At 39.3% G+C, this 18,594-nt stretch overlaps 1 protein-coding gene across 1 annotated transcript in view; it reads left to right on the forward strand.

Moving 5' to 3' along the window:
• Nucleotides 1-13,950, forward strand: part of VWC2L (von Willebrand factor C domain containing protein 2-like) — a 172,406-nt gene extending 158,456 nt beyond the window's left edge. Inside the window, exon 4 of the mRNA XM_011967885.1 lies at nt 13,541-13,950. Coding sequence (XP_011823275.1) covers nt 13,541-13,689 — 149 coding nt within the window. The 3' untranslated portion in view covers nt 13,690-13,950. The remainder of the gene's footprint in view (nt 1-13,540) is intronic.
• Nucleotides 13,951-18,594: the final 4,644 nt, after the last annotated feature.

Consider the following 18,594-nt stretch of genomic DNA (forward strand, 5'->3'; position numbering starts at 1 on the left):
TGTGTGTGTGTGTGTGTGTATATATATAATTTTTCATATATATAATTTAATGTATATATCTAAATATATCCAAAATATTTTCAACATGTAATTTATATATAAAAAAATTAATGAGCTATTTTACATTGTTTTTATCTTATGTTCAAAGACGCACTAAGTCTTTGAAATCTGATTTTTTTTAATTTTTAAAGGTCTGGGGTACATGTACAGGCAGAATGTGCAGGTTTGTTACATAGGTAAACATATGCCATAATGATTTGCTGCACCTATCAACCCATCACCTGGGTATTAAGCCCAGCATTCATCAGTTATTTTTTCTGATGCTCTCCCTCCCCCAGCGACACCCCCCAACAGGCCCCAGTGTGTGTTTTTCCCTTCCTTCTGTCCATGTGTTCTCATCATTCAGCTCCCACTTATAAGTAAGAACATGTGGTGTTTGATTTTCTGTTCCTGTGTTAGTTTGCTGAGGATAATGGCTTCCAGCTCCATCCATGTCCCTGCAAAAGACATGATGTCATTCCATTTAATGACTGCATAGTATTCCATGGTGTATACGTACCACATTTTCTTTATCCAGTCTATCATTGATGGGCATTTAGGCTGATACCCTATCTTCACTATCATGAATAGTGCTGCAATGAACATACACATGCATGTATCTTTGTAATATGATGATTTATATTCCTTTGGGTATGTACCAGTAATGGGATTGCTGGGCCAAATGGTATTTCTGGTTCTAAATCTTTGAGGAATCAGCACACCACATCTTCCACAGTGGTCAAACTAATTTACATTTCCACCAACAGAAGTAAAAGTGTTCCTATCTTGCCAGCATCTTTTTAATAATTGCCTTTTTAATAAATGACTTTTTAATAATTGCCATTCTGACTGGCATGAGATGGTTGGTATCTCATTGCGGTTTTGACTTGCATTTCTTTATCTGTGATATTGAGCTTTTTTTAAATATGTTGGTCATATGCGTATCATCTTTTGAGAAGTGTCTGTTCACGTCCTTTGCCCACTTTTTAATGGGGTTGGCTTTTCTGGTGAATTTAAGTTCCTTGTAGATTCTGGATATTAGACCTTTGTCCAATGAGTAAATTGCAAAATTTTTCTTCCACTCTGTAGGTTGCCTGTTTACTCTGATGATAGTTTATTTTGCGGTACAGAAGCTCTTTAGTTTAATTAGATCCTATTTGTCAATTTTGGCTTTTGTTGCAATTGCTTTCGATTATTTTGTCATGAAATCTTTGCCTATGGCTACATCCTGAATGGTATAGCCTAGATTTTCTTCTAGGATTTTTATGGTTTTGGGTTTTACATTTAAGTCTTTAATCCATCTTGAGTTAATTTTTCTATAGGTGTAAGGAAGGGGTCCAGTTTCAATTTTCTGCATATGGCTAGCCAATTCTTTCAGCACCATTTATTAAATAGGGAATCCTTTCCCCATTACTTGTTTTTGTAAGGCTTGTAAAAGATCAGGTGGTTGTAAATGTGCAGCATTATTTCTGAGTTCTCTATTCTGTTCCATTAACATCCCTTCATGTTAAAAATCTCAATAAACTAGGTATTGAAGGAACATAACTTAAAACAATAAAAGCCATTTATGACAAGCCCATAGCCAACATTATACTAAATGGGCAAAAGCTGGAAGCACTCCCCTTAAAAACCAGTACAAGACAAGGATGCCCTCTCCCACCACTCCTATACAACAGACAAACAAAGAGTCAAATCATGAATGAACTCCCATTAACAACTGCTACAAAGAAAATAAAATACCTAGAAATACAGCTAACAAGGGAAGTGAAGGATCTCTTCAAGGAGGACTACAAAATACTGCTCAGAGAAATCAGAGAGGACGTGAACAAATGAAGAAACATTCCATGACCATGGATAGGAAGAATCAATATTGTGAAAATGTCCATCCTACCCAAAGTAATCTACAGATTCAATGCTATGCCCATTAAACAACCATTAGCATGCTTCATAGAATTAGAAGAAACTATTTTAAAATTCATATGGAATCATAACAGAGCTTGTATAGGGAAGGTAATCCTAAATAACAAGAACAAAGCTGGAAGCATCACACTACTGGACTTCAAACTATACTACAAGGCTACAGTAACCAAAACACCATGGTACTGGTACAAAAATTGATGTCTATTTTTTATATTCCCAGCATATCTCAGCTTAGACAGGCCACATTTAAAATTCTCCATAGCCACGCATGGTAGTGGCTACTGAATAGGCAGCACAGCACTAGAAATTTATTGCCAAAGAAATGGGGAGTATTGAAGCCTCTGTTTGGCCTGCCCTTTCCTGTGCCTTTCATCACATTTCCCCTTCTAAGATGTGCCTGGTTGCCAAATACATTATCATTTTAATAATAGATTGTAAGGAAAGAAAGGAAGCACTACAACATTAAATGTATGCATTGATTTAAAAATGCATGCCAATATCAGATTTTTATGCGCAGGACCAAATATATGTCATTATGCCCTATTTTGGTGCAGTTTTTAACTTGCTTTTTACCCTGCCCCTTTATCTTACACATCTCCTCCCTCATCAGTAGCTCCTTTCCCTAGCAAGACAGTCAGTGTTACCAACATAGTATTCATGCTTATTTTCCCTCCATCATCATATAATCCTATACAAATATGCACCAAAGTTTGTCTACATTTGTTTTACTAACATAGGATCCTATTATACCCACTTATCTGCATAATCACTTTCTTATTCAACAATAACTCATGGAAATCCCTGCAAGTCAGCTGGAAGTTGTACTTCATTCTTCGTAATGACTGCAGAAGAGTCCATGGAGAAGGGTGCCATAATTCAATATTTCTGTGACTGGCAGGCGTTCACATTTTATCTCAGTTTTTTTAGCACTGAGGAAAAAAACCTGCAAAACCACTCTACATAAATAGATGGAAAGATAGATATTTAGATAAATATCTTTGCCTACTCTTTTATTTAGCTTGCAACCTCTTTGTTTTGTTTTTATTATACTTTAAGTTCTAAGGTACATGTGCACAATGTGCAGGTTTGTTACATATGTATACATGTGCCATGTTGGTGTGCTGCACCCATTAACTCGCCATTTACATTAGGTGTATCTCCTAATGCTATTCCTCCCCCCACCGCCCTCCCCACAGTAGGCCCCGATGTGTGATGTTCCCCTTCCTGTGTCCAAGTGATCCCATTGTTCAATTCCCACCTATGAGTGAGAACATGCAGTGTTTGGTTTTCTGTTCTTGCGATATTGTTATCCCTTAACTTAGACTTTCTCCCATCATATCTGGGTCCTTTATTTTCAACCAATGACAGCATTTCCATTAGCAATCATAGCAAACCATTTTCATTTTCCTAATGACTCCCTCCTCAGTCAACAACTGAAACAGACCAATGTACCTCCCCTGACCCTACCTAATGATGTGCTATTTAGACATTTTCATTCATCCTGCTTCTTGTACACAGCCTGAAGAAAATCCACATAGAAAAGATTTCACTGCTATATGCCCTCTCACTTTGCAAAAGCTATTCGTGACATGAAGATTCATTTCTTCATTGACATCTTTTAAAAAATGTTTAATAAACATTAGAAATCAAAGGACCTGGATTCCATAAAGTAGTACAGACTGTAACTCAGGTAATAACAATAAGTAGAATCATAATAGCAACAACTTAACATTTTTTGTGCCTTACTATGTGACAGGAACTGTTCTAAGTGCTTTACATATGTGAATTCATTTGTTCCTTCAAAAAGGAAGGAAACTGTAAAGTAGGTTATCTTATCACTTTATTATTATTCCCACTTTTTGGCTGCTGACATTGGGTTCATGCAGCCAGTAAATGGTAGGAGCAGAACTGAAACGTGGACAGTCTGGCTCCAGGGTCCTAATTGTATCCTTTTACTCCTATCTCTGAACCACAGTGTTCCCAGCTGTAAAATGGGTGTTACAGTAATGACACAACCTACTTTTAGGATTGCTGAGAAGAAATAGGACAATGATTTGAAAATCATTAAAAGATCTAACAAGGTGGGGTTAGTCTTGTTTTCGCTTAGGAAGTTTGGCTGAGAGATTATTCCATCATTCAAAACAAAAACTAAGCAGATTAAATGTTTTAGACCACAGCAAATCAAACCATTTTCTGACCACAAACATCCTCCTGAAGGTGAGACTAGACAGCTACAGCTGGCAAACGTAGGACCCAAACTATGCCAGGTTCTCAGAGCCTGAGAATTTTCCTGAAATTAGAAGAAGAGCAGCCAACCTTTACTTCTATTGTGTAGCTTTACCGCGTCCTTCCTCTTCTCTTCACTCCAGCCCTTGCATTTTACCTAATTGGAACACCAGGCTATAAATCTTACATACTTAAGGGCCAGAAAACTCTCTGGAGCTCTCAGACTGAAATTTGTGTGGGAGTTCAGCAATATTGAATTTTCAAATAAAATGATTAACAGGCACCTTTAAGGCAGCCTTAGAGAAAACAGTATTTCCTGAATCTTGCCACCTTAATCTAAGGAAGCTTTTTGTTTTAGGTCTAATAAAAAGGGTTTGGAAGTAACATAGGGATGAGTGACTAAAAGCAGGTAGAGGACCTCTATTCTTTGCTCTGGAAGCTCCCTCCAGCAATTGCAGTCTCATCACTGCTCTCTTCCCAGGCACCAAAAGGGCATCAGAGCATGATACTAGAAGGTTTAAGGCACTTAGTACAATTTTAACTGCAATCAGCTCTAATGACTGGTTTTTAGAATCATTTTTTTCTAATATTTTAATAGTTGAAAATGGCTACACCTGATCAGATATCCTATTTGATTTTTCAGAGCACAATAGCATCTATCAGACTGCACAAAGCAGAGAATTAAATCAGTGAAGAGAAAGGGCATAATCCAACTCAATTTAACCACAGACTAAAGCCTGCAATCCTACTATTTGCTGAAACAATGATTTAGATGCTCTGCCAAATAAATATAGGATGTTTATGGCTTTACACAATAGGAACCTGCCTCATTTATGCAGCAGAAAGATCATTTACAACCAATTTCTAGAAGACACTAAGTGTCAATAATAAATTTTCAAATCAAGACCAAAAATTGTTATACTCAAAAAAGGAGCATTAGGCAATATGAAGTTGTTTCCAAGGAGAATTTTCAGGGACACCATACTAACTTAAAATCATAAAAGATCAAGGAAGTGGTCCTGACCAGCCTGGCTTTCCTAGTCTCTGGGAAGTAGGAGTCTCAGCTTTAAAAAGGATCTGAATCGACAAGCAACAGAGCAGGGTATCTAGTACTGAAAGATCTGATCTCTGTAACAACCTGGCTGCCTTCTGAGTTAATCACTAGAACCACATTGCCTTCCTGGCCATATGTGCTTCACAGGAGCAAATCCTGCTTTGCAGTTTTGAGAAGAGGTTGAATAGAGCTACTCGAGGGGCTTTTTCTCTGCCCTACATGGGAATTTTGTAGCTGGACTTTCCCTTCCTATCATCCATTCACCCCTTTATCCACATACACACAGAATTAAAACATCATAGCCTTTTACCTCTACTACAGCAGCATCATCCCAGATGCTATCAAAACTTGGAGGAAATGAAAAGTAGTTCTAACTCACAGAAAGATGGACTTCTGGGATGGAGCACAGAAAAAAAAAAAAAAATGGTGCTGTATCCCACCCCAGGCACTTACTAACTGTGTGACTTTGAGAAAGTCACTTGACGTTTCTATGTTTTATTGTCCCACCTGTAAAACAGAAAAAATAATACTCTGAGGAGAACATAAGGCCATGTATAAAAAGCTCTTGAAAATAATCTTCAAAATGTTACCCAAATTGCATGTTATCAATTAGGTCTGGATTTTGTATGAGCTTCCTACAAGAGAAAACTGGGGAGTCAGGAATAAGAAAATACATGGTTATGAAGTAAATATCAGCATATAAAGAAATTCTCTCAAGTACTCAACCTGGGAAACAGAATGTGAGGACTGAAATTTAACCTCTCTTATTGTTTAGTTCTCTGCCCTTTAACAAGTCCTTTAATTTCTCCGAGCTTTACTTTCCTCACCTGTGAAATGAGATCATGATAACCACTTTTTAGCAATATAGTGAATATATTCTATAAATATCAGTTTCCCACTCTGGATCCAGGACCTTGACTATGTGTCCTTTTTATCTCCTCCGTGACCTAAAACGGTCCTGTTTATTTCTTTTTGTGCATTTTGCCTGATTTACCCCCCATTTAAATGTCAACTCCCTGAAGGCAAAAACTCTTATTCATTGATGCATCACTGCTGCTTCTAGAAGCCTTCTTTGGAATTAATGTTTATATTATTATATATTAGTCTGTTCTCACACTACTAATAAAGACATACCTGAGACTGGGTAATATATAAAGGAAAGAGGTTTAATGGATTCACAGTTCCACATGGCTGGGGGGGGCCTCACAATGATGGCAGAAGGTGAAAGACAAGCAAAGTCACGTTTTACATGGCAACAGGCTAGAGAGCTTGTGTAGGGGAACTCCCTTTTACAAAACCATGAGATCCCATGAGACTTATTCACTATTACAAGAACAGCACAGGAGAGACCCATTCCCATGATTTGATTACCTCCCATGGGGTCCCTTTCACAACAGGTGATTATGTTGCCTCCAGGCTTGGTTGTCTTGGCTATTCTAAATATTCTCTGGCTACAACTTCCTTTAATAAGTGTAATTTCTGCTTAAATTATCCAGGGTTGGTTTTGTTGCTTAATAGATAGGATCCTCCTCTTCTCCCAACAACCTGGTATCTTAATCCTATTGCATGTGACCCTGGTCTCCTAAGGGAACCCAAGTGTGTTGTCCTCCTAGAAATTACCTCCATCCTCCAGCCCTTTTCTTCTCCCATTCCCAGATCAAACTGCACATTTTCTAGGGGCTTGTCCCTTAGGACTTTACTTTTTATAAAGCATAATCTCATAAACTAATTCAAGCCAATGTGCTAATTGCTGACACTAATTTGATATCACTCCAGCATTTCGGCAGATACTCCCAATGCCTCAAAGCAAAGGAGAAAGGAATGTGTTTTCGTTACCATCATACAGTTGCAGGGCCTGTGAGGGTTCTAGTCTTTGTCTGCGATCTTAAGAGCCCTGCATCCATCAAGGCAGCTCCTGTCTATTTCATCCATGAGTGCTCTGTGGACCAATCATATAGCAACCATGGTGCAGTTAATGAAATCAATGTCTCTATTTCATGGTAACACTCACACACACACACACCCTCCTACATAAAATCCTTCAGCGACTTCCCAATGCTTTGTCATGGCCAACAAGGCCCCCAGTCTAGTGGATATGTCCAAAAGTATTTAACAACTGGCTAGAGGGAAAAATCTTAGTTTTAGCATTTTCTGATTTGGGTGACAGAAAAACACCCACCATGGCCAGTTTCAAGCTATCAAAAAAGTGTCAATGACATTATAAGATTCCAGAAGAGTTAACTGTTTGCTCTTGCAAGCCAATATGAGACATCAGCTCCAGTACAAAACTGTCCCAACTTGTTTTCCTGGCCACTTCACGGACATCATCATGCTATGCTACACTCATCATTTCAACCCCATTAGCCTTCTACAGCCACTCAATGGCTCCTCCTCTGCACCCCCACACACAGCCAGCCTTACTGTAGTCTAAGTCAGGTTCTCGGCTACAACCTTCCACAATTGTATGATCCTCTCCTTTAGAGTACTTATTTCAGGTTATATGTTTACTCTCCTTAATGCAATCATGTGATGTTTAATGCTTAACATCATAAGTCAACACAGACTGGAAGAGGTGTAAACAGAGTGGCTATCAACTTCCTTTTTCATTGAGTTTTTATGCACCTTTTTATGGGGAAATTTCAGGCCTTACCAAAAAAAAAAACTGCTCAGCTCTTAATACCACAAATACAACAGAGACCCTTCAATTTTCTGCTGATTTTGTAGAATCCTGGATGAGTGAAACTGGAAAAGATCACTTCAAATGCTTGTTCTCTGATCACTAGATACACTGGAAGGTGCTTTATGGTCTATCTTGAGGAGGTTGAAGTGAGAAGATGGAATAAAAAGGGACTGAAAGGATAGAGCCCTGGGTTCTTCACAGCCAAATCACCAGAACAACTCTGCTGTTATATATTTCTCATATTGTTCTTCCTTGTAAGATTTACTTTGAATGATTCCTACTATGGAAAAATGCTTACCAACCAGTTTTCATTTTATAGATGTGCAAAATATGTGCTCAGAGAAGAACAGAATATGGAAAATTATTATTATTTGATATAGGGTCTCACTTTGTCACCCAAACTGGAATGCCGCAGCACGATCTTAATTCACTGTAGCCTCAACTTCCTGGGCTCAAGAGATCCTTCTGCCTCAACCTCCCAAGTAGCTGGGACTACCAGGGGTGCACCACCATGCCCAGCTAATTTTTTGTATTTTTCATAGAGATGGGGTTTTGCCATGTTGCCCAGGCTAGTCTCTCAAACACCAGCCAAGCAATCCACCCAACTTGACCTCCCTAAATGCTAGGATTACAGATGTGAGCCACCATGCCTGGCAGGGAAAATTACTCATGTGTCTTGTTAAAAATAAAAAAGTTTTCATGTGTGATTATTCCTACCTTTTCCTCTTTGCTCCTAGCTCCAAACTCCCAGTAAAAAATTCTGTTTCCAATTTTATCATGTTTTCAAAATCATGAATCCTGAGACTAGACCACATAGACTCCCATTTTTGTGGGGGTTAGAGAGCACTTGAGCCGATAAGTCATAGAACCTCCACTTGAGCCAGGTCTCTTGAGTTATGGGCCACTTTCATTCCGCTTTTTGGTTGGTCTACATCCGGTAGCAGTGAGAACTTCACTGCTGTCGAAAGGAAAGTCTAACTGCCCAAGCATCTTCTCCATGAGAAATTTCCTTTAGTTTTAAAATAAATTATGATTCCTGAAGACTATATAAATACACAATATAAAACCAGTAAATCTGATAAAGACCTGTAGAAAAACCAGTCTCACTTGTTTCTAGCCACATCAAATTTCTTGCCTCAGTATGCAAACACAAAAACCAACTAGACTTCTAAATTCTGATCAGAAGCTCAGGATCTGGGCAAAGGAATACAGTAATGCACTCCTAGCTACCTGCCTCCTTTCCTGGGCAATTAGAAACATCTTGTAGTTCTGAGAGATTTGAATTCATATCCCACTGATGCCGCTTCCTGGACGTGTGATTTCAGGGAGATTTATCTGTGAGGTTCAGTGTCCTGAAGGTAAGAACATGCACCTTTTTATGTGGTTTGTTGTAATAATTAAATGAGTCAAATTTCTGGCCTGAAGTAAATGTTCAAGAAATTATCACCATGTGTTTTCATTCATTACCAAATACTCCTATACGTTTAATACTAACCCTAGGCTTCACATAGAAAGCCTGATTCATAAGTTCAGAAATTAAGTTCACTTCCAATATATACGTACTTTATATTATTTCATTCAGTTAAAAAAATTTATACTTTCCTAATATTTGTCAGACACAGTAGTAGACCTGGACCATAAGAAATAACAAAGCTTCAGTTCCTGTCTTTAAGGATCTGACTACTTAAACCATACATGACAGATAATACCTATATTTTCTCTCATTCATTCTCTCTCTCTTTCATTCATATTCTCTCTTTCATTCATATTCATTCTCTCTCTCTCTCTCTCTCTCCCCTCCCCCCGCCAGGGGCTCCCTCTATTGCCCAGGCTGGAGTGCACTGGCAAAACCTCAAGTCACTGCAGCCTCGACCTCTTGGGCTCAAGCAATCCTCCCCAGCCAGCCTCCCCAGTATTTGGGACAACAGGTGCACATCACCACTCCTGGCTTTCTGTTTTTGGTAGAGACGAGGTCTCACTATGTTGCCCAGGCTGGTCTCAAACTCCTGGGCTCAAGTGATCCTCCTGCCTTAGCCTCCTAAAGTGCTGGGATTATAAGTGTAAGCCACCACAACCGGCCTACCTCCTATATTCTTAAAGATCACTAAAAGAGAAGACCACACCACATTGTTGGCAACTACTACATTCAGTTCTCAGTCTTCTGAAGAATTTACATGATGTGTAAGTGTGTTCAATTCATTGAGAATCAATATGTCTCCATTTCCCCCTATTCTAGGCCCCAGAAGGAGGAGAGAACAGTTGGTCACCATTTTTTACATAATAAGCCTTCATTCTTTGAGAATTATTGAGTTATTCCTCCATCTTCTCTTTCTAGATTAAATAATTCCAATCCCCTTAACCTTTTCTCAGAGGTCCTATTTGCCTGCCTTCACTTTAATCATTTTCATTGTTCCCCTCTGGAGTCTCTCCAAATCCTCTGCATTAAAATATGTTGCTTTGCCATTGAATTCACTCTAAGAAACGTATTCCCTTACATCTACCGAGACAAAAAGAAAGCAGTCCCCAAATACAAGGTAGACAATAGATAGAAGGATAGAGTTGCTACGTAAAGAACTCATGGTGGGCTCTCATATGCTCAAAGCAAATCTGCATGTACTGTCACCACTATTAAGGAAGAAGGGCTAAAACCAGAACCGTTTTTAAATAATGCCAACCATTCTGCTTGACAATTATCTAAATTACTTTTAAGCAGATAAGACTATTAACAGCAAACTTGAGACTTCTGTAGTTACACCTAAGGTTCTCAGAAGGGTACTAATAAAAATCACTGTACTACTAGAGCTAATGAGATCAAACAGGAATTTTTGATTCTGTAAAATACCTCTGGCTATCAGGTAGAGGTGAGAGCTTACCATATAATTTACAGAAGTGCCTTTGGTTAGGCCTGGCACGTGCAAAGGATCTTTCTTTGCATTCTGTCAATCAATATACAGTCATTAATATTTCTTGAGCTGAGAGTGCAGCAAATTCTAAATGACTCTGAAGAAATGGTGTATAGAGGTTAGTCAAATACACACTAACCATAGTTCGATATCAGCATATGCAGAAAGGGGTGGATATGAAAACCAGAGCTCTAGTCAAATATCCCTTCAGGATATGCATAGAGATTTGCAAGAACTCTCTTTTCACAAAGATTCCTCCCTGCCTGTCTCTCTTATTGTGCCACTGATATTATCCATCCTCCTGTGAGCCAGTAGCATGTCTCTACACATACACATACACACGCATGCTTACATGCTCACACAGTTAAGCTTCTTCTGTCAAATATCCAAATCTTCTCAAGAAGTTGGGAAAACTCTTACTGGATAATATCTTGCCTGGTTCAGGGACTTCTTTTAAAACCACTATTTCAATTTTTTTTTTTTTTCCCACCTGGAAAAGTTAAAAGTACACAATTAGGGTAAAAAGACTTGGTTACAAGGGGACAGGTGGTAAGAGGAACCACTGCCTTCTCCAGTTTGATGCCAGGCAAACAGGTGGAAGTTCCCTCTAGTATGATTTCTAAAGTTAGGTTAGCCCTGGCAAGACCCTGTTTGACCTACAACTGGTTGGGCTGAGAGAGGTCTGTCAACAAGGGCCCTAGGAGAATGAGCTACATTCTGGAAAAAACCTCTCTACCAAGTTCTCTGAAGACTCCCTCAGGTCTGGGTCCAGAACAAATTCACAGTTTGGTGTTGAATTTTCTCAGGGAGCTGTAGACCCAAAGGCAGTCCAATCTATCAAACAATGACTTAAATCCCAAGACCTATGGAATATTGTAGTCCTTAAATAATCAGCAGTAAGGATGGCCAGTGGCTTAGAATCAGAGTGAGAACAAGGCTGGGCATGGTGGCTCACGCCAGTAATCCCAGCACTTTGGGAGGCCAAGGCAGGTGGATCACCTGAGGTCAGGAATTCAAGACCAGTCTGCCCAACATGGTGAAACCTTGTCTCTACTAAAAATATAAAACATTAGCCAGGTGTGGTGGCACATGCCTGTAGTCCCAGCTATTTGGGAGGCTGAGGCAGGAGAATCGCTTGAGTCCTGGAGGCAGAGGTTGCAGTGAGCTGAGATTGTGCCACTGCACTCCAGCCTGGGTGACAGAGTGAGACTCTGACTCAAAAAACAACAACAACAAAAAATGAACAAGAAGCACCCTCCCAGGCGAAGGCTGACAGCTTGCTAGCTACTTGTCAGAGCTGACCCTTATTCCCTCCTGCTCTGCGTGGCTCTTTATGCTTGAGCACATGCCAAGCGTTTGTGTTACAGAGTGAAGAAAGGCATAGGCACTCCACCACCGGTAAGTGTATGCACTGTTGAGGTCTGGGAGCTCTGAAACAATGGGCAATTAAAACCGTAACATATTTAATAGCTTTCTGTTGAAAAGTGTATGTTGTATAATTAATTATAATTTTATAAAAGCAAGACTCCAAATATGAAGTAGAACTACACAAAGCCCCAAATTTCATTTATTTGATGGTAAAGACAGTCTTACTTATCAAGGGGGTAAGAAGGTGAAAGTAGGGCACTGATGTTGATATGCATTGCCTTATTACTTTGTAGTGGTTATGGTGAGTGGCCAGTAATGCCGGGTTAATAAATCACTGGTAGACATAACTCAATGTTCTCTCTCTTTACCCAAATGTGTACTTCAGAGACCTAATACCAAATTGCTTCCAAGAAAGAACAATTTGTACCACCCTACTATAATCCATTGCACTTTGGGAAGCAATTTTTATTCCATTTGAATTTGGAAACTATAGTAATAACTAACACTGAACACTGGTATTCCTACATTGGGAAGGTCAAAAAATGCAAGAAAGTAAGGGGAAAGTAAGAGAAAGGAGGGAAAGAGACAAGAATTTTTTAAAAACCTGAAATGGGTGAATTTTTAAAACATTCATCTATAATGAGCAGGGGACATTTTCAATAAGGCTTTTGAATGTCAAAAAGTAAAACAAAATTCCTGCTGACTTTCAAAAGCCCACTATTTTGGGTTATTCTTTAAAAAAAAGAGAGAGAGAGATAGCCAGCAGATTAAAGGAAGTCCATTTATAAAAATCAAATGAACCTCTAACAAAGCTTGTTCAGGACATGAATAAATCATCTGGTCATGAATTATTCATTCTTATCAAGAAACAAGCTGGGGATTCCAGGAACTGTGCTGGGGAGGCACTGAAACTGGGGAACGAGCGAGTTTATTGTCTCAAACCCACCACAGGAAGGGAGAGGGCAGGCCACGGGTGCCACCATCTGAGGCAGACCATGTCAGCACTCCCTCGTGTTTCAGAGCATACATTGGCAGCCTTTACATCCCAGAGGACAAAACAAATAGAGTTTAACCCACAGAACCTAAATTTAGAAAACTGCATGTACTCAGGAAGCAGACAATACGATTTTTTTTTGAAGATTGTCTCTTTTTATTTAAGTTCACGATATACATGGGAAATATGAGCTGTGTGCAAAAGGTAGCAGAATTTCAAGGAGATGGCTAGAAAATTCCTTGATAAGTCAGTAGTCTGACCTACTCATTCATGGCTTTGGGGCTTGGGTTTGGATGGTGGGGAGAAAGGGAGGCTTGCAGATTTAATCAACTAATCAATGTATCTGTGTGTTCCAGGTCCAAACTGCTTTGCAGGAACTACAATAATTCCAGCTGGCATTGAAGTGAAAGTGGACGAATGTAACATCTGTCACTGTCACAACGGGGACTGGTGGAAGCCTGCTCAGTGTTCAAAACGTGAATGCCAAGGCAAGCAGACTGTGTAGGACAAACTTCCAACCAACGACAAGTTCTTAGGAAAGGATGCTATGGCTTCAACACTGCACATGTTTAACACAAAACAAAACAAACTCCTGCCAGCTACAACAGGGTCACCAGCAAAACCTTCTAGGGTTGACAAAAGTGAATATTTTACTAAGAGGAAATTTCTCTTTCTCTCTTGCTATATAAAATATATATAGTATATAGCTATCTAAATCGCTTTTGTATTTACCAATGCTTGATGGTGACTTGACGAACGGATTTCTGGAACAAAAAGAAAGAAATAGCCTTGCACAGGCTCCTTCCCTGGTGATGCCTCTGACCTACCAGCTCACTGACCCCTGGTTTACTTCATTTTTACTCTTCTGTACATCGTACATGGCATTGTTCTCCTGTGTTTTTTTTTTTTTTTTTTTTTCACTTGTAGAGTCTAAGGGGCTAGATTTGACTGCACAGTAAAGTTTTGAGTTGTGTCAAAAAAGGTTTGGTGAAGGAATGTCAGGGGAAAGATCTTTCTCGAGCTGGGAGACACAAGAGCATCCAGTCAATTGCTCCCCTAAGGTGAATCATGCCCTGTAGACTAAGGAAAGGGGGGTGGGCACATAGACGGACCTATTGCTGGACAGGGTTGGGAACAAGTACTTTGTCCATTACGTGGGGGCTCACAATTCTTACAAACCACACATTTCACATGGAAAACCTTGAAACTGCCAATCAAAATCTATTATGTAAAGAATACCATGAGCTTAACTGAAGAATCCAGAGAGAGACAGATCTTTAAAATTGTAGCATTAATCATCAGACTTTTTCATGATGTGAAATTTGAGTTTGGTTTGTAACTAAACACACTCTAAACTCACTCTGTCATCGGGCAATATAAATACCAGAACCAGGGTGAGAAACCCCACTGTGAATCCAAATCCTTCTGAACATCTCTGGCTTTTGAGTTCAGATTTGGCTAAAAGTCAGTAGTACACACTGGCAGTTTTTGTAGTTCAGGACTGTATTTGCCATGTTGTAGTAACAACCACTCAGCCCTACGTCTGAAACACAGATTCAGGACACTCTTTCCACCTCAAGTGCTGATTAAAATTAAAGATTAGGGTAGAGTGAGTCTTGCACAATACAATTCCATTTGTTGAACATTTTTTAAAATGTATATATTAGATACTGAAAACTTAAAATGAACCTTTGAAGAGTCTCCAGGTTGCCCTGGTAATGCTGCTAGTATAGTAACAGAAAAAACAAAATACACAGGGTATCTGATGCCACCTCAATTCAAGTGCAAAATTAACAATTCTGAAACCACATGGCATAGTTAGTTGCTTATTCCATGCTCCTGTCGTAAAAACCCTGGCACAGATCTGATAGGGTCCTTGAAGAGACTTTACAGTTGTCTTTATTCTCAACGTTCTTTCTTTTTCTGCTCCCCCAAGCTGGGCTTTGCCATAGCTCCTGTGGAGTGCCATATTCTAGAGCAAGGCGTCTCAATCTTAGTAGGATTGACATTTGGGGCCAGATCATTATCTGTTGGTGGGGGCTGTCCTATGTGTTTTTAGGATGTTTAGCAGCATCTCTGGCTTCTATCCACTAGGTGCCAGTAGCAACATCCCAGCGGCGGGTGACAACCAAATGTCTCCAGATATTGCCTGATGTCCTTAAGGAGTAGGAGTGAGGGGCATAATTTCACCTGGTTGAGAACCAGTGGCCTAGAATAATCGGTATATAGTGGTTTCTGCCAGGGAACACACTAGGCAAGCTCTAGCAGCACGTGTGGCTTTTGTGAGCTTCTGATCCCTTTGGAACATATACAGTCAGTATTCCCAAGGGCTCAGTCTTCTCCATAGAGAGTGAGGCTTCTAATGCTATAGGCCCACCCTCAGGAAACGTATTTTTTTAGTCTTGTCAACTGGTTTTTCATTTAAAATTGTCAGCCTCTCCTCCCTGGAAGCATCTCCTGTCATCAAGAAAGAGTTGTCATTTCCAAAATTAATGTGCCGACGAGTTGGACCTGACATTTTGACGCACACTGTGCTTGTGTTATGATACAAATAGCCATGCCGGCACCATCCTGAGGAAGAACATCAAGCCACCTTCCCTTAGAACACCAATTTGCAGCAAGGTTGGTGCCTTTCAGTTGCCACCATGGATACATCATATAGACAGTCATGAATCATTCATGAGCAATGCTGCATGATTTATGTCTGCACTCAAAAGTAAAGGCATTCCACACTTCAGCTTGTGTCTAGACAGAGATGTATTATAGAGCTTTCTTTGCCCTGAGGTTGCCTGTTGCCAACTTCAAAAATCCACACTCTTGGAAAGAAATAATAATAATAAATGACAGGAATAAGGTTGGAAACTCAGAAAATATCATTAATAGAGCCATGCAGCATAGTACCTTATCTATTATTAAGGAGTTACTATGTCCTTTTTTAGAAAACAGAAAGAGTGCAACTGGGAAGCTGAAGTGCAGAAATTTTGCATCTAAGTATTGGCACAGTGAGAGTCACAGCAAGAATTTACTAGAATGGAATGGGACATCCATTAAGGATCTCTCTTCAGAGAGTTTGTAGAAAGCAGGCTGTTCTGTGGCCTCTGATAACCAGCTAGAGAGAGAGAGTTTTATTGTGGGTTTTGTTGTTGTTGGATTTTCTTTTTCTCAAAGTTTCACTACAAGCTGTTTCCTTTAAGATTTTGTAGCACTGACGTTTTTCCCTCTTTAGGGAGAGATGAACTTATACTGTGACAATTTCTCATAAACTGATAAACATTTACAACTTCCTTCTACCCAGGTCATTGAGAAATTCTTTCCGGACTCTGAACAAGAGAGCTCTGGTCTCATCTGTTGTTTGTTTCTTGTGAAGTCTTTGTTTGCAGCCACACTGTCACCTCTGTACTCCTATTTCTCCTCCGCCTTTGGTTCTCGGCTTTAATGACGGCTATGTTAAAATAAGGGATCAACATCTTGTTTGTCAGCTGATGCCTATTAAAAACGATTCAGTTTCTAAAATCTTTGAAAAATGGTGTGCCTGAAAACTAGTGAGAAAAAAAAAAAAAAACCTGAACACTAAACTGTAAAAAGGGGATTCTAGCAACAATATTTCATGTGTAAAAGAATATATTATTAAAAAATTATTTTGTTAAATATAAAGTGTGTTAACCAGCAAACATTGTTTGTGGTATATTTTCCTTCCCACATTTCTCCCTTCTCCCTACCCTCATTATTTAATGACTAATTCTCGGTTACTTCTATCATCTGAAAGTACATGTGTCATTAGAGCTGTATTCAATTAGAATGAAGCATTAGCTTTTGCATTTGCCTGCACACATTTTCATTTTTCATAATGCAAGGCATTGCTGACTTGGGGATCCGAGAGGCGGCTCAAATAAGCCAGCAGTGAGAGGGTAAGCGATAGTAAAATTCTTTTCCTGACCCCAGATCCATATACTATGCTAATGATAATCTATAATGATGGAGTGCTGGCTCTGAGCCAGGCCCCGTGCTAAGCTCTGGGCCCACAGGATTGTATTCAATCCATACAGCACACCTATGAGAGAGGAACTCTTGTCATCTCTGCTTTGTTCTTGAGGAAACCAGAATATAAAACGGCTAAATGCTTTGCCCAAAGTCACAGGCTAGTAAGTAGCAAAGCAGAAATTTTTATTATAAAAGTTTTCAAACATATATAAAAATAAAGAAAATAGTATAAAGAACCTCCATTTACCCATTGCCCAGATTCAACTGTGATGAAGATATTGTGAATATTTTTAACAATCCAATAAATGTTTATTAAATAACCAATGCTACCTACAGTTCATTTAATACTTATATGCCAGAGACTATGACTTGAAATTTACTTGTATCATCACACTTAATTCTCACGCAACCCCTTTAAAGAGGTAATGTTATTCCTAAATTACAAATTAAGAATCTAACAAGCTTGCATATAAAAGTGAGATCATGCAGTATTTTTCATTCTGGTGTGACTTATTTCACTTAACATAATGCCCTCCATATAATACTTCATTTATTCTTTATCCCCCTTAAGTTTTTTTTTTAGACAGGGTCTCACTCAGTCACACAGGCTGGAGTGCAGCAGTGCGATTACAACTCACTGCAGCCTTGACCTCCCTGGCTCAGATAACCCTCCCACCTCAGCCTCTCAAGTAGCTAGGACTACAGACGTATCAGGCCTGGTTAATACTTTTGTAGAGATAGGGTTTTGCATATTGCCCAGGCTGATCTCAAGGGCTCAATAAATCTGCTTGCTGTGGCCTCCCAATGTGCCGGGATTACAAGTGTGAGCCACTGTGCCCAACCCCTCTTAAGTTTTTTAAGTAGATATCAAGCATCATATGATTTTATCCCTACAATTTGCAGTAATCATCTAAGAAAAGTGACATTTTCTTACAAGACCATACTGTTACACATTATTTTATTAAACCTAACAAAATAAATTCTTAGTATCATTTAATATTTAATCCCTATTAAAACTTCTTAGGTTTTCTAAAATATGAGAAAGAGATGTCTGCATGATTCAAACAGTCCATAACTTTGGATGTGGTTGTTTTGCCTCCTAAGTTCAGTTATGAATTCTGACAGAGTCCTTAGTTTATTGTTCTTCGAGGGTGTGTGTTTCTTAAAGCTCCATGTTCAACTTCTTTCCAGACTGAGCAGGGAAACAGCAGGGCAAGAGGCTTTCTACCAATTGACCTCCAAGGGTCAAAGAGCCCTGGAGCAGGAATTGTTGCTGATGACCAGAACGCAGAAGACAGTGCTTTTGATATGTATGTAAGCTTTCCTTAGGGACTAAGAGTAAATTGTTATTTTTCTTCTCCTTGAGACAAACAAATTGCTTAATGCAGAACAAAACTGAACAATATTTTATGAATCGCCATCATCTTCC

The sequence above is a fragment of the Mandrillus leucophaeus genome, unplaced genomic scaffold (genome assembly GCF_000951045.1).
Source record: "Mandrillus leucophaeus isolate KB7577 unplaced genomic scaffold, Mleu.le_1.0 Scaffold815, whole genome shotgun sequence".
Lineage (NCBI taxonomy): Eukaryota > Metazoa > Chordata > Mammalia > Primates > Cercopithecidae > Mandrillus > Mandrillus leucophaeus.